Source organism: Sciurus carolinensis, chromosome 1, assembly GCF_902686445.1.
Source record: "Sciurus carolinensis chromosome 1, mSciCar1.2, whole genome shotgun sequence".
NCBI classification, from domain to species: Eukaryota; Metazoa; Chordata; class Mammalia; order Rodentia; family Sciuridae; genus Sciurus; species Sciurus carolinensis.
Window position 1 is genome coordinate 102,303,873 of NC_062213.1, and position 15,336 is coordinate 102,319,208.

A 15,336-nucleotide genomic window follows, 5' to 3' on the forward strand; every position below is an offset into this window, starting at 1 on the left:
CTGCCTGACAGGTTTTGGTACTCACTGGGTCTGAGCTGAGCAGAAAAGGAAATAATCACATGAACCCATGTGTTTCCTGCTCATGTGATTGGGAGGAGAGTGGAGACATTGACAGGGAGTTTAGAATGGGCTCTAATGGGATTTAGTGGAATGTCTCTTATCAGACAGCAGACATTGATCCTGAAAATGAATCAGCTTCTGAAGTGCATACACAACAACCAACTAGTGCTGGGCAGGGGGTACAACATCAGTGTCTTCAGCCTCCTCTGATCCTCAGGAATGACTCTGCCAGGCATATTGTCATCTCAAATTAGCTCATGAAGCCCACACTGTGCTGCATTCTGTCTGCATCAACATCCTATGTTGCTGTGCTTCATAATTTGCACACAAATTCTAGTTTGCTTCCTTTCTTTCCTAATTATCTTGCGGGATGTTCCTGTCTCCTGAATAGGTGAGGAGAGTGAGGCTCAAATAAGTCAGGGACAGCTCTAAGCACTTGCTTCTAGTGAAGGATCCACCTTGGCTCTGCCTCCAAGCCTTACTCATTTTCCTCCGTGGTGCAAGTGCAGCACTGGTTGTTCGAAACCAACTTTTCTGAGGCAGACTATAGAGAAGCCAACTGGATTAAAATTGGCCATTCTGCACTAGAACTGCAAAGGGGGGCAGTCAGAGGGAAAACTCTGGGTTGGGGAAGGTGCTTCCTGGGGTCCAAGTAGAATTGCTTATCTCCATCCTCTGCCAAGTTTTGTGTCCTCCAGACTCATTCCCATCGCAGGCAATTCCAGGAAGGTGCTGTAGTGGAGAAGGGCAGGACAGGGATATGAGAAGGAGGTGGGGCTCGTTTGAGAGTTGCATTGCTCTGATTTAATCTCTCATACCTGCTCCTTTCTCTGAGTCTCCTTTGCTGTGCCTTCAGGAACTGGTTCAGAGGAATTGCTTTGACAGGGAAGCAAAGCCCAAGTCACAGATAGAATTGAACCCTCACTGTTAGTGCTCAGGTACCCTGAGAGCCAGGAGAGGGTAGTTTGAGTACTTCATGTTGGAGCCATAGCTCCCACCTGGTTCAAGACACTGAGTTCTTAACAACTGTTGTAGCTGGAACACCCACTTGCTTTCCTGGTGTGAGCTAAACTTGAAGAAGAGTCAGAGAGAGACAAGTGAACTAACTAGTCTTTAAGAGCTAAGATGCTGGAGCTGAAGCTCCTGGACTCAAGCCCACATGCCTTCTTGCTGTGGGTCCTTGGGCAAATTAATTAACCTCTGTGTGTTCATCTTCTCATTTGTGGGAAAAGGTATCAATGTTACCTATTTCCTATTTCTGTCCTGAGACGTTCATGAGTCTGCACTGTCAATGGGTTGCACCAAATATGTGACTGGTGAGGAAAAATCTCAGTCAGAATTCTTCATTCCTTCCTTTCTGCAGGCCTGAGGTATTGCCAGGATATTCCTCCATTCTGAGTATTGCTCTTTCCTATCATGAGATTTAATATTGCAAATATTTGTGTGACATAATCATTACCAACAGTATTGGTATTTTGTTAAATTTTAAAAATGCTTTTTGTTCTAATTAGTTGTACATGATAGTAGGATGCATTATGCATTTTGATAGCTCATACATACATGGAGTGTATTTTCTCATTTTTTCTGATTATACATATTGTAGGATCACACTGGTCACGCAGTCATACATGTACATGAGTTAATAATGTCTATTTCATTCTACTATTTTTCCTACCCCATACCCCTTCCCCTCTCTTCACTCCCCTCTACCTAATATAAAGAAACTCTATCCTTCCCTATCCTTGCCTCCCCCACCCACATTGTGAATGACCATATATCAGAGAAAACATACTCCCTTTTGCTTTTGGGTTTGGCTTATTTCTCTTAGCATGATATTTTTAAAAAGAGACCCCATTGAAGCAGACAGGGGAGGAATGGGACATTGGAAGATGTGAGGAAGGGACAGGAAGAGCTATAGATGTGTAGGGGCCCAGAGGGCTATTCAGGGGCTCCTGTATTCAGGGTAGTATTCTCCTAGTCATGTGTCCCCAGGCTGGGCAGGGTGGCAGAAAGTTCATGTGGCAAACAGGGGTCAATGAGAGAATCCAAAGAATCATTGTGCCAAGAGTCATCCAAGGTCCATGGGGCTCCATGGGTCAGGGTGTAATCTGCTATCTGCTCTCCAATAATCACAAGACCTTGGACCAGTCACCTCTCTCTCTGAACTTTAATGTCCTCTATATCTAGAGGATTGATCCCTCCTTCCAACTTCCCCAAAAGGTTGTTTTGAGGATCTGAGGATGAAGCAGGTTAGAAATGCACTATCACTACAGCTAATGCATTTCCAATGGGGCAGTAATTTTGGCAAAGAATAATGGGTAGCTACCCCAAATCTGCCATCACTTTCTTTGTGGGGTGAAGAGCAGAGAGTGGTGGTGAGAAAGATGTAGGAGGAAGCCAGGCGAGCATGTGTGGTGATGCTGGTCCTCATTCTGTCTCTGTTTTGCCCTGTCATGTGCTAATTAATTCATGTATTCTCTCTCTCTCTCTCTCTCTCTCTCTCTTTCTCTCTCTCCCCGCCCCACCCCCCACCACACTAACACACAAATTCACCTTCCTTCAGTTCCTTTAATTTCAGTGCTATTGATGAGACTAAATGACCCCCTCTCAACAAACAAACAAAAAACAAAGCAAAACAAACCAACAGACAAAGACGACATAGGACAAGAGATATATTGTCCTACTGCTAGGGTCTCCTGCTGAACAGCCCTTTGTAAATTTTGCATATCACTTGCCAAGTCCCAGTCCTTCAGCATGTTAAAGCTCTGTAGGCAGAGGAGAGAACCGATGTGTCTTAGAAGTCCACTGTCTGTGATGGCCACCATGTCTACTTCTGGTTTGTGTCAGAATTCAGTCACTGGAGAGCTTCACAGTGTTATTTTGACACTGCCAACTGATTCCTCTGGTCATGCAGATATAGGAGGAGAGGTCTTATGACTACAAATTTCCTTCATTTTCTGGACAAATAGGCACTTCCAATGCACACTCAGGATTCATAATAGAGCCAGACACTCAAGCATCAGCTCACTTACTAGACAATTCCTCCCTGTTTTGTGGTCTGAAGACTTTGTACAGGGCCCTGACCTCCTGCAACTCCTTCTCCTGTACCAACATACGGACCATCCTCTGGCCCAGAAACCCTCCTGCTCCTGTCACCAGGCAGCTCCACCCAGTCATGGTCAATGCAGGAAACAGCACAGCAGGGAGCGGGTATGATGAATGGTGACCCTGGAGAGGCTAAAAAGAGAAGTCCAATGAGTACAGGTGCACAGAAAGCCCTTGTGATGATGTAAGGGAAAACCCTCCTCCAAATCATTTTTCTCACTATTCTCTCACAACACAGGTCACTTCCATGATCCCACAGTATGTGAGGATTCTGCTTACCAGCAAGCATGGAATCAATTCTTCATTGGACACAAGCTAAGTGTCCTTTACCCCAGTCAATTCTGACACTCTTCTTGGAGATACTGTCAGATCCCAAATGAGCAAGGATTCAGTTCCCATGACTCCTAAACCCTGAAGATGACAGTTACAAACTCCATTTTGTTTCACTTTTGCTGAGCAACTAGCTGTAAATTGAAATTCCCACAACACCCCCATCAAGTTTGATTAGGCTTCTTGAACAGTTTATAGGACACAGAGGAATGTCTACTTAGTTGTATGAGTTTATTATACAATATATTACAAAGGATACTAATGGAGAGATGCAAAGGGTGAGGTATGGAGGAAGGGGCACTAACATTCCTGGTGTCTCTGGATGTACTACCATGCAGGTACTTCCATGCCTTCACCTGTCTGGAAGTTCTCCGAACTCCGTACTTGTTTGGGGCTTTTATGGGCCTTTCACTTAATAGGCATTATGGAAGCATGGACCGTCATTTCAAAAACTGATTGGACACCAGGTTTGTGACTAAATCCTAACCAATGGATGGATAATAAAGTAAGACTCTCTCTCTCTCTCTCTCTCTCTCTCTCTCTCTCTCTCTATATATATATATATATATATATATATATATATACACACACACATATATATACATATTAGTGTGTGTATATATATATATATAAATATATATATATTAGTATATGTACTTGTATCATCAACTTATATATTAGTGTTTATATATATTATGTTAGTATCATTATATCCTGGTTATTGAACATGGTTTCTTCACATCAAACTGATATACAAACTGATAAACATCTCAAGAGAATCTGCTAGATTCCCAGAATTCCACTCAATCTTAATAATTCATCCAGTTGTTCATATTATATGAATGTGTCTCTCCGGGTGAGGCTTCTCAGGTTTGCAGACTTCCTGTCCATTTTGTCACTTTCCAAGCAGGATTGTTCTTGGCAAACAAAATTTTCCCTAATGACCCTGAATGTGTGGGAGAAGAACATGTCCTGATTGAGCCCAATCTCTATATTTCTGCATAACCATATCCACTCATTTGTTCACAAAATGAGTGGCTATATTCATTGGTCATGTGGGGACATGGATTGCTAGTTCTAACAACCTTCTCAACCTGGAAGGAGGTTTTTATGATGGGTATCATGTCCTATTTGAATGCACACCTAATATGTCCACAGGACTGCTCCCTACATTGCTGTCCCTCTTCATGTACCAGTTTTCCACTGGTTTTCTGCAGGATCATGTGGGAAGGTCTTTGGCCACTTCCCATGATTCAGAAACCCCCAAGACAAACACAGGAGCTTTTATCACCATTCAAATTCTCAGCATGCAATTGGATCCATTGACTTGACTTGTTGCCTTCTTGAGGTAGAACAGTTTCTACGGAAAGAAGAGTTTTCATTTCAACTTGGAACTGTCACCCACAAACTACTTCAGTTAGAGCAGCTTCTGTGGAAATCAGATGTTGTTTCTTGTTGGACTTTCCACCCATAAACCATGTGGCTTTCTATGGTCAGCTAAGAGCTGTTTCTAGGTCTTGGTTCAAGTATTGATAGATTCCAGCAGCTCTTTACCTAGTTCCAATCCTGGGGAGGTAGGTTATGTGCTTGTGACTACCTCCTCCCTGCCTCCCTGAGGTAGCATGGTCCTTCATAAAACATTTCTATTTCTACTGAGCAATACTATGCTCAGTAGAGTGTATCCCAAGGCATCATGGTAGTCCGGGTTTCAAGGTGATTTTATGAACTCTATGCATGAGGGTAGCTTGATTAAGGTCTGAAAGATGGAAAGAAATGTTAAAATGGTCAAAACCAAAATGGGCTCACTGTGGTCAAGCCTCACAAAAAATAAATAAGGTCGCGAGTGAGGAAGGAATGTTTTTCATGCGCAATTGCCTCATACTATGACAAATATTTCTGCCAGAAACAATACCTTGCATGAAACCATGGCTGCGTGAGTGCAAAAATTATTTCAAGCTGTCAAGTTAGAGGAAGGCTGCATTTGCAGTTTTTCTGTGGCTCAGGATTCAAGCAGTGGGTGTGCTGCTTTTTAGAAAAGTGACTAAAAGAGGGACTTCACTGAAATTCAATATCAGGCAGTCACAATATTTTAGACTCATAGATTTGGGTACATTGAGCAAATGGCAAGAAAAAGTACTTTGGAGTCAAGTTGGTTGTTGGGGCACCAGCAGCACCAATTCATTGTAAAGGGGAAGGATAACACAGAAAGAGAGAAGCACAACAGACATATTTGTCTTGGAAAAACCTGTAGAACAGAGAAGTAGTCTGCACTTAGCTGATCCAGAGGCTGCACAGCAAATTGGTATTTGAAAAATGCTTTGAACTTCTTAACTGGCATGTGGAGGGCTGACTGGGAATCATCTTGAGGAGGCCGTGCTGTAGTCCGCTGCTGTGGGAGTCCATGAGATGATAGAAAATAGTGCTACACTGTCCCAGCAAGTGCCTTCTATGTGGCCTAGAGTGTCCCTAGCAGAAGGTAATTGAAACAGGCACAGAGAAAATTATACCCAAAGGGATACAAGTCTGAGATACGGAGAGAAGAGCAACTTGCTTTCCCTTTGTGTTTGGTAGCTCATGTGACTGGCTGAAGAAGTTCAGGAAACTGAATAGGTGGGTGAAAATACACTCAAGGACTAAGACTGAGAAAGTCATATTTGTGTGCAGTGGAGTGTGAGAGGACTATGGAAGGTTGGCTTCCCTACCCTAGAATTTTTGAGAGACTTATGAGATCCAGATTCCCAGCAGAAATCAGCATCTTTCCAGCCCCATGGGTGTGTTGATGTAGTCTCTACAGAGCAGACAGCATCCAGCAAATCCTAAAGACCTGTTTAGAGCTAAGCACCATCAACTAGAACTCCCTGTCTTGAACACTGCAACAATCACAATCTGGGAGACCATGTATCTGGCCTGTCCAGTCAAAAATCCAATTAACACTAGTTCACGTTCCATCCTACTTTATACTGGTTATGACCTAGTAAATCCATTCTAGTAGATTAATGCAATGACTATGTGAAGACTCTCATAACCCAATCATTCCACCTCTAAACTTTTTTGTGTTATCTTACACATGAGTTTTTGGGGAATGCCTCACATAACATTATTGTTTGTGTGGTAATTAGCTTCAGTTTTAGCCCACTCCAGCTTGCCATCTCAGTATGCAAAACAAAAAGAGGAAAGTGTTAACCACCTCTAGCCCATACTTTCTCTAAGGGGGGGGGTACATAGCCAAAGAAGAAATGGAAAGAATAGTTGGGCTAAGCAGTGATCACCCCTCCTCTTCCTTAGTTTTGTCTACTTTGGTGGAGAAATTCTTTCATTTTCTTTAAGAATCTCTCTCTCTCTCTCTCTCTCTCTTTCTCTCTCTCTCTCTCCTTCTTTCTCTCACTCTCTCTCATGTTCTTGCTGTGCTGATTGGTTCATTCACACATTTTGTTTTTACAATTTTTATGATTATTATTTTCCTTTCTCTCATCTTTTGAGGATTATGATTCTTGCCTCTCTTTGTTTTGTTTCCCTTTCTTACATTATGACAATGTTTTTCTCCCTCTAATAGCCAAATTTTCTCATTCTCTCTTTTTCTCTCTTAATTTCTTAATTTTTTCTTCTGTTTATAGTGATTACTTAATACATTTCTTATACTTTCTGTCAGTTAATATTTTGAACATTGTAAACTTTATTTTACCTTCTTATAATATTTTTTGTTCTCTTAATGAATTTTATTCTTACTCTTTTTTAAAACTATTTGGTTTATGTAAATGCTGCCCCCACCATTTGTGTTGTTGTAGTTAATAGGACGATGAAGGGCATAGTTGACATCTGCTGTTTAATGCCAGATCTAGTTTATAACTATTTATTGTATTTACTGATGGGAATTGCTGACCCCATCTGTTTCAGTCAACTTTGTTGCTGCTCTGTTCAAAATACATGTTAAAAACAATTTTAGAGGAGGAAAAGTTTTTTTGGCCAACACCACTATTCAGGGTCTGAGATGAGGAAGAAAATCAAGGCAAAAAGGTGTGTAGGAGGGAAGAAGTTCAGGATGTGACAGGAAGGAGAATGAGAGAGAGAGAGAGAGAGAGAGAGAGAGAGAGAGAGAGAGAGAGAGGAGGAGGAGGGAGGGAAAGGGATAGAGACTGCACTCCTCACCCTGAACAAGATATAAAACCCAAGGGCATGCCCCAAATGACCTATCTCCTCCAGTCACACTTTATCTACACACTTCATCCTAGTTGTGACCCAGTTAATCCATTCAAGTGGATTAGTGCAATGATTATGTTAAGGCTTTCATAACCCAATCATTGTTCACTTCTAAACTTTTTTATCATTGTCTTACACATTAGCTTTTGGGGGACACCTCACATCTAAACCATAACAACACTATTCCTGTTTGTGTGGTAATTAGCTCTAGGTCTTCAAGAAGAATCCCACTCTTTTGTGATCTACAGGGAAATTGGCAACCCCAAGCTCTGACATAATATACTGTGTAACAAAATACACCAACTATCACCAAAGACTCAAAAGGAAAATATACTACAAAACCTATTTGGAAAATGTTGAAAAATTTCCAAAATCTTGATATCCCAGAACACTCTGGCAAGAGAAAACTGTGCTCTAAAAAATCCCACACCCAAGAAAGGAAGAGAAACCCATCCAAAGAGATGCATAGAATCCAACACAGTAATATAAGAAATATGAAAAAGCAAGATTACATGACACTTAAAGTTTGTAATTTACCAGCGATTGAATCCAAAGATATTTAAATGGATGAAATACCAGATAGAAAGTCAGAAAATGATTATAAAAATGATCAAGGACTTCCACCAGAACACAGAAAAATGACTTATTGAAAAGAGGAAGTCAGTACAGGATTAAAAGAGAAATTCAGTAAGGAGATAGAGATATTTCAAAAGAACCAAAAAGAAATCTTAGAAATGAAAGAGGAAATAAATCAAATAAAACATTTGATTTAAAGTCTTTCTAAAAGAGGATACCATGCTGAAGACAGATTCTCATATTTGGAAGACAAAATTACTAACCTTGAACAATCAGACAATTAAAAGAAAAGAAAATAAGTAATAACTATGAGCAGATTATACAAGAATCTGGGACAACATTAAGAGATCAAATTTAAAAATAATTGAAATTGAAAAAGGTTGTGAGATATAGACTAATGACATGGATAATCTCCTTAGGAAAATAACTGAATATTTCCAGACCCTGCGAATGAGATGACATCCAGATATAGGAGGCATTCAAAAACCCAGGTAGACAAGATCATAAAAGAACCTCTTCACAATACATCATAATTATGCCTAATGTACAGAATAAGAATAGCCTTTTAAAGACCTCAAAGGAAAAATGTCATGTCACATTTAAAGACAAGCCAAAAAGAATCAGTCTTATTCCTCAGCACAAATTATACAGTTCAGGAAGTCTTGCAAAGATGTGTTCCAGGACCTGAAAGAAAATAACTGCCAGTAAAGATGGTTATTTCAAACAAAGATATCCTTCAGAGTTGAAGAAGAAATAAAATCCTTACAAAATAATCAGAAACTAAATGAATTTATGACTATGAAGTTGGTACTACAGAAAATACTTAAAAGATTCTAGACTGAAGAAATAAAGAACAAACCATGGGACCTGAAAATGGGCATATCTTATTTAAAGAGTAGTTGAGCAAATGAGAACCAGGTTAAATTAAACATTAGAAATAAATTAGATTGGCAAGAATTAATACAAATTTATTTAATTGTGAATGTAAAAGATATGAACTCTCCAATCTAAAGGCATAAGTTGGCAGAATGGATAAAAAAAACACACAGCTATGTGTCATTTGCAAGGTGTTCACCTCATAGGCAAAGGCAGCCACAAGATAAAAGTGAAAGGATGGAAATTGATATACCCTGCAAATGGAACTTAAGAACAAGTAGGGGTAGTACTCTCATATCCAAAAATGCAGACTTCAAATCAGAACAGATAAAGATCCCTTCGTGCTGGTAAAAAGGAAAAAATTCAGCAGGAAAATATAACAATAATAATCATTTATGCCTCAAACACTGGTGCACCTAATTACATTAGACAGGTACGACGAAAATACTGGGTAATTTCAATACATCTCTCACAAATAGATAGGTGATTCGGACAGACTCAGTCAAGCCTCCTAAGACCTAAAATATATTATAAATCAAATGGACTTAACAGATATCTATAGAATACTTCATCTAAAATAAGCTGAATTCCATTTCTTCTTAGTTGGTCATGGAACCGTCTTCAAAAAGACTATATTTTCCACTACAAAGTAACTCATAGCAAATAAAAAGTATTAATATAATTCCTCACATATCATCTGATCATGATGGAATAAAATTAGAAATCAACACACACAAAAATCCTACATAAACTATATAAACACTTGGAGATTAAACAATAGACTTTTAAATGATTAATCAGTGACAGAGGAAAACTGGAGAGAAATCTAAAAATTCTTATAATGGAACAATAGGGTTACAACATATAAGAATATCTGGGACACTATGCAGATAGTTCTAAGAGGAAAATTTATAGCTTGATTGCCTACATAAGGAAATAACAAATATTCCAAATAAACAACTTAATGATGCATGTCATGGCCCTCGTAAAACAAAAACAAATCAATTCCAAAACCAGGAGATGAAAGAAAATAATTAAGATCACAACTGACATCAGGGAAACAAATTAAATAAATACAATAGATGAAATGAAGTGTTGGTTCTTGAAAAGATAAACAAGATTGATCAACCCTTAACCATACTAACCAAAAAACAAAAACAAACAAACAAACAAACAACAACAACAACAACAACAAAAACAACAGAGAGAGAGAGAGAGAAAAAACAAAAATTAGTAAAATTAGAGGTAAGAAGGAGACACATCACAGAAATTCAGAGGAACATTAAGGACTATTTTGAAAACTTATACTTTAATAAATTGGAAAAACTAAAAGAAATGGATACATGTGACCTGCCAAAATTAAATCAAAGGTCATAGAAACCTTAAGTGGAGCAATAACTAGCAATGAGTTAGAAACAGTAATAAAAAGCCTTCCAGCAAAGAATAGGTCATGCCCAGAATTCTCAGTTGAATTTTTCCAAACATTTCAAGAACTAATGCCAATGCCCCTCAAACTATTCCATGAAATAGAATGAATAAAACACTTCCAAATTTATTCTTTTCAGCCAGTAACACTCCTTATATCAAAACTTGATCACATCAAGGAAAGAAAACTACAGACCAATATCTCCAATAAGCTACATACAAGAATCCTTAATAGTGCAAGTCAAAACAAAACAAAACAAAACAAATGAAACAAATCTATGAGGAAATGAGTAAGCAAATCTCCACTCTGAAATCCACAATGCACCAACAAAGGATCCCACAGATATGGAAGTAGATGAAAGTCCAGAGAAAGATTATAAAAAACAGATTATTAAACTGAAATGAAGGAAACAATGAACCAAATTAAAAACTCCATAGAAAGCATAACCAATAGGATAGAACACCTGGAAGACAGAACCTCAGACAACAAAGACAAAATATTTAATCGTGAAAATAAAGTTGACCAAACTGAGAAGATGGTAAGAAATCATGAACAGAATCGCCAAGAACTACAGGATATCATGAAAAGACCAAAATTAAGAATTATTAACTTTGGGAGTCCCGGAGCCCCTGCAGCACAGCGTACTCCGGCAACGAACCAGCGGAGAGCCGCGATGCGCAAACAGCCTCTGGGATTAGGGCAGGGCAGCCAGAGACCTCTTCAGGCGGCTCTGCCCACTCCGGCTGCAGGCTCTCTTCACGGGGCGATCCAAGATGGCGGCCTAGAGGGAGACTGCACCCCCAGTCGCTCCAGAACCCTGGAGTTAAGAAGGGGAGGCATTGAGAGACTCGGACTGAAATAGAGCCACGGGTGAGTCTGCCCACTGGGTAAAGCTTGGCCTGGGTGGCAGGCCCAGATAGAGGTGGCTTATTGGAGCCGGGCAGGGCAGCTAGAGTCTTCCCAAGGTAGCCTTCCACACTCCGGCAGTGGGCTCCTCCCACACGGCCAGCTGCATGGCGCAGGCCCACAGTGAGAACATTTCCGCACAGAGCCAGTTCCAAACCGTGGAACCAGTAGGGGCCTAGGGGCAGTTTTCTTCAGATGAGCTGCTTTATCAGATTCCTCCAAGACATCAGGCTACTGAAGGCTGGGAGGTGATACACTGGAAATCTACCGGAACACTATAAGCCAGTAGCGGAAAACTGCAATATCTCAGGGTCCCACTGACAACTGACCAATATGAGAAAACAAGGGAAGAAAATGTCCCAAACAAACCTAGATACTACATCAATAAAACCCAATGACAGCACAGCAGAAGAAATATCAGAAAGGGAATTCAGAATGTACGTAATTAAAACGATCAGGGAAGCTAATGAGGAGATGAAAGAGCAAATGCAGGCATTGAAGGAGGAGATGAAAGAGCAAATGCAGGCATTAAATGATCGCACCAATCAACAGTTAAAAGACCAAATACGGGAAGCAAGAGATCATTTCAATAAAGAGTTAGAGATACTGAAAAAAAAACAAACTGAAATACTTGAAATGAAGGAAACAATAAACCAAGTTAAAAACTCCATAGAAAGCATAACCAATAGGATAGAACACCTGGAAGACAGAACCTCAGACATTGAAGACAAATTATTTAATCTTGAAAGCAAAGGTGGCCAAACAGAAAAGATGGTAAGAAATCATGAAAAGAATCTACAAGAATTATGGGATATCATGAAAAGGCCAAATTTAAGAATTATTGGGATTGAGGAAGGCTTAGAGAAACAAACCAAAGGAATGAACAATCTATTCAATGAAATAATAACAGAAAATTTCCCAAATCTGAAGAATGAAATGGAAAACCAAGTACAAGAGGCTTATAGAACTCCAAACATACAAAATTACAACAGACCCACACCAAGGCACATTATTATGAAAATACCTAACATACAAAATAAAGACAGAATTTTAAAGGCCGCGAGAGAAAAGAATCAAATTACATTCAGAGGGAAGCCAATAAGAATATCAGCAGAGTTTTCAATCCAGACCCTAAAAGCTAGAAGGGCCTGGAACAACATATACCAAGCCCTGAAAGAAAACGGATGCCAATGAAGAATCTTATACCCAGCAAAACTTACCTTCAAATTTGACGATGAAATAAGATCCTTCCATGATAAACAAAAGCTAAAGGAATTTACAAAAAGAAAGCCAGCATTACAGAACATTCTCAGCAAAATATTCCATGAGGAAGAGATGAAAAACAACGATGCAAATCAGCAACAGGAGGCGCTAGCCTAAAGGAATAGCCAAATAAAGGAGAAACCAAATCATGTCAAAAACAAATATGAGTCAATTGACTGGGAATACAAATCATATCACAATAATAACCCTGAATGTTAATGGCCTGAATTCATCAATCAAAAGACATAGACTGGCAGATTGGATTAAAAAGAAAAATCCAACAATATGCTGCCTGCAAGAGACTCACGTCATAGAAAGAGACACCCATAGACTAAAGGTGAAAGGATGGGGAAAAACATACCATGCACACGGACACAGCAAAAAAGCTGGAGTATCCATCCTCATCTCAGATAATGTGGACTTCAAACCAAAACTAGTCAGAAGGGATAAAGAAGGACATTACATGCTGCTTAAGGGAAGCATAAATCAGCAAGACATAACAATCATAAATATCTATGCCCCGAACATTGGCTCATCCACGTTTGTCAAACAAATCCTTCTCAATTACAGAATTCAAATAGACCACAACACAATAATACTAGGCGATTTTAACACACCTCTCTCACCACTGGATAGATCGTCCAAACAAAAATTGAATAAAGAAACTATAGATCTCAACAACACAATCAGCAATTTAGACTTAACGGACATATATAGAATATACCATCCAACAAAGAACGAATACACTTTCTTCTCAGCAGCACATGGATCCTTCTCTAAAATAGACCATATTTTATGCCACAAAGCTACTGTTAGCAAATACAAGAAGATAGAGATACTACCTTGTACTCTATCAGATCATAATGGATTGAAATTAGAAATAAATGACAGAATAAAAAACAGAAACTTCTCCAATACCTGGAGACTAAATAATACACTATTATATGATGAATGGATAACAGAAGACATCAGGAGGGAAATAAAAAAATTCTTAGAAGTAAACGAGAACAAAGACACATCATATCAAAATCTCTGGGACACTATGAAAGCAGTACTTAGAGGAAGATTTATTTCATGGGGTGCATTCAAAAAAAGAAGTAGAAATCAACAAATAAATGACTTAACACTACAGCTCAAAGCACTAGAAAAAGAAGAGCAGACCAATACCAAAAGTAGTAGAAGACAGGAAATAGTTAAAATCAGAGCCGAAATCAACGAAATCGAAACAAAAGAAACAATTGGAAAAATTAACAAAATAAATAGTTGGTTCTTTGAAAAAATAAATAAAATTGATAAACCCTTAGCCACACTAACAAAGAGAAAGAGGGAGAAAACTCAAATTACTAAAATTCGGAATGAACAAGGAAACATCACAACAGACACGAGTGAAATACAAAACATAATTAGAAGCTATTTCGAAAATCTATACTCCAACAAAAAAGAAAACCTCGAAGACATCAGCAAATTTCTAGAGACATAGGAATTACCTAAACTGAACGAGGAGGACATACACAACTTAAATAAACCAATTTCAAGCAATGAAATAGAAGAGGTCATCAAAAGCCTACCAACAAAGAAAAGTCCAGGACCAGATGGGTTCTCAGCCGAGTTCTACAAAACCTTTAAAGAAGAGCTCATTCCAATACTCCTCAAACTATTCCACGAAATAGAAGAGGAGGGAACCCTACCAAACTCGTTCTATGAAGCCAATATCACCCTGATACCTAAACCAGACAGAGACACATCGAGGAAAGAAAATTTCAGACCAATATCCTTAATGAATATCGATGCAAAAATTCTCAACAAAATTTTAGCAAATCGCATACAAATATATATTAAAAAGATAGTGCACCACGATCAAGTGGGTTTTATCCCAGGGATGCAAGGTTGGTTCAACATTCGGAAATCAATAAATGTCATTCACCATATCAACAGACTTAAAGTTAAGAATCACATGATTATTTCAATAGATGCAGAAAAAGCATTCGATAAAATACAGCATCCCTTCATGCTCAAAACACTAGAAAAAATTGGAGTAGTGGGAACATTCCTAAACATTATAAAGGCAATCTACGCTAAGCCCATGGCTAATATCATTCTAAATGGTGAAAAACTAAAAGCGTTCCCCCTAAAAACTGGAACAAGGCAGGGATGCCCTCTTTCACCGCTTCTATTCAACATCGTCCTTGAGACTCTAGCCAGAGCAATCAGACAAACCAAAGAAATTAAAGGGATACGAATAGGAAAAGAAGAACTCAAACTATCCCTGTTCGCTGATGACATGATTATATATTTAGAGGAACCTGGAAATTCCACCAGAAAACTTTTAGAACTCATAAGTGAATTCAGTAAAGTAGCAGGTTACAAGATCAATGCTCATAAATCCAATGCATTTTTATACATAAGTGATGAATCTTCAGAAAGAGAAATTAGGAAAACTATCCCATTCACAATAGCATCGAAAAAAATAAAATACTTGGGAATCAATCTCACAAAAGAGGTGAAAGACCTCTACAATGAGAACTACAGAACACTAAAGAAAGAAATTCAAGAAAACCTTAGAAGATGGAAAGATCTCCCATGTTCCTGGATAGGCA

The 15,336-nt window shown here is 38.9% G+C and overlaps 1 protein-coding gene across 2 annotated transcripts in view; it reads right to left on the reverse strand.

Moving 5' to 3' along the window:
- LOC124964015 (3 beta-hydroxysteroid dehydrogenase/Delta 5-->4-isomerase-like) overlaps positions 1–15,336 on the reverse strand; it is a 36,345-nt gene that overhangs the window by 6,181 nt on the left and 14,828 nt on the right. The window contains exon 2 of one of the 2 annotated variants that reach the window (XM_047523898.1): positions 3,093–3,297. In XM_047523898.1, the coding sequence (XP_047379854.1) occupies positions 3,093–3,237 (145 nt within the window). In that variant the 5' untranslated portion in view covers positions 3,238–3,297. Of the gene's footprint in view, positions 1–2,701; positions 3,298–15,336 lie in introns of those variants that run through there. The other variant, XM_047523889.1, reaches the window with a different exon arrangement.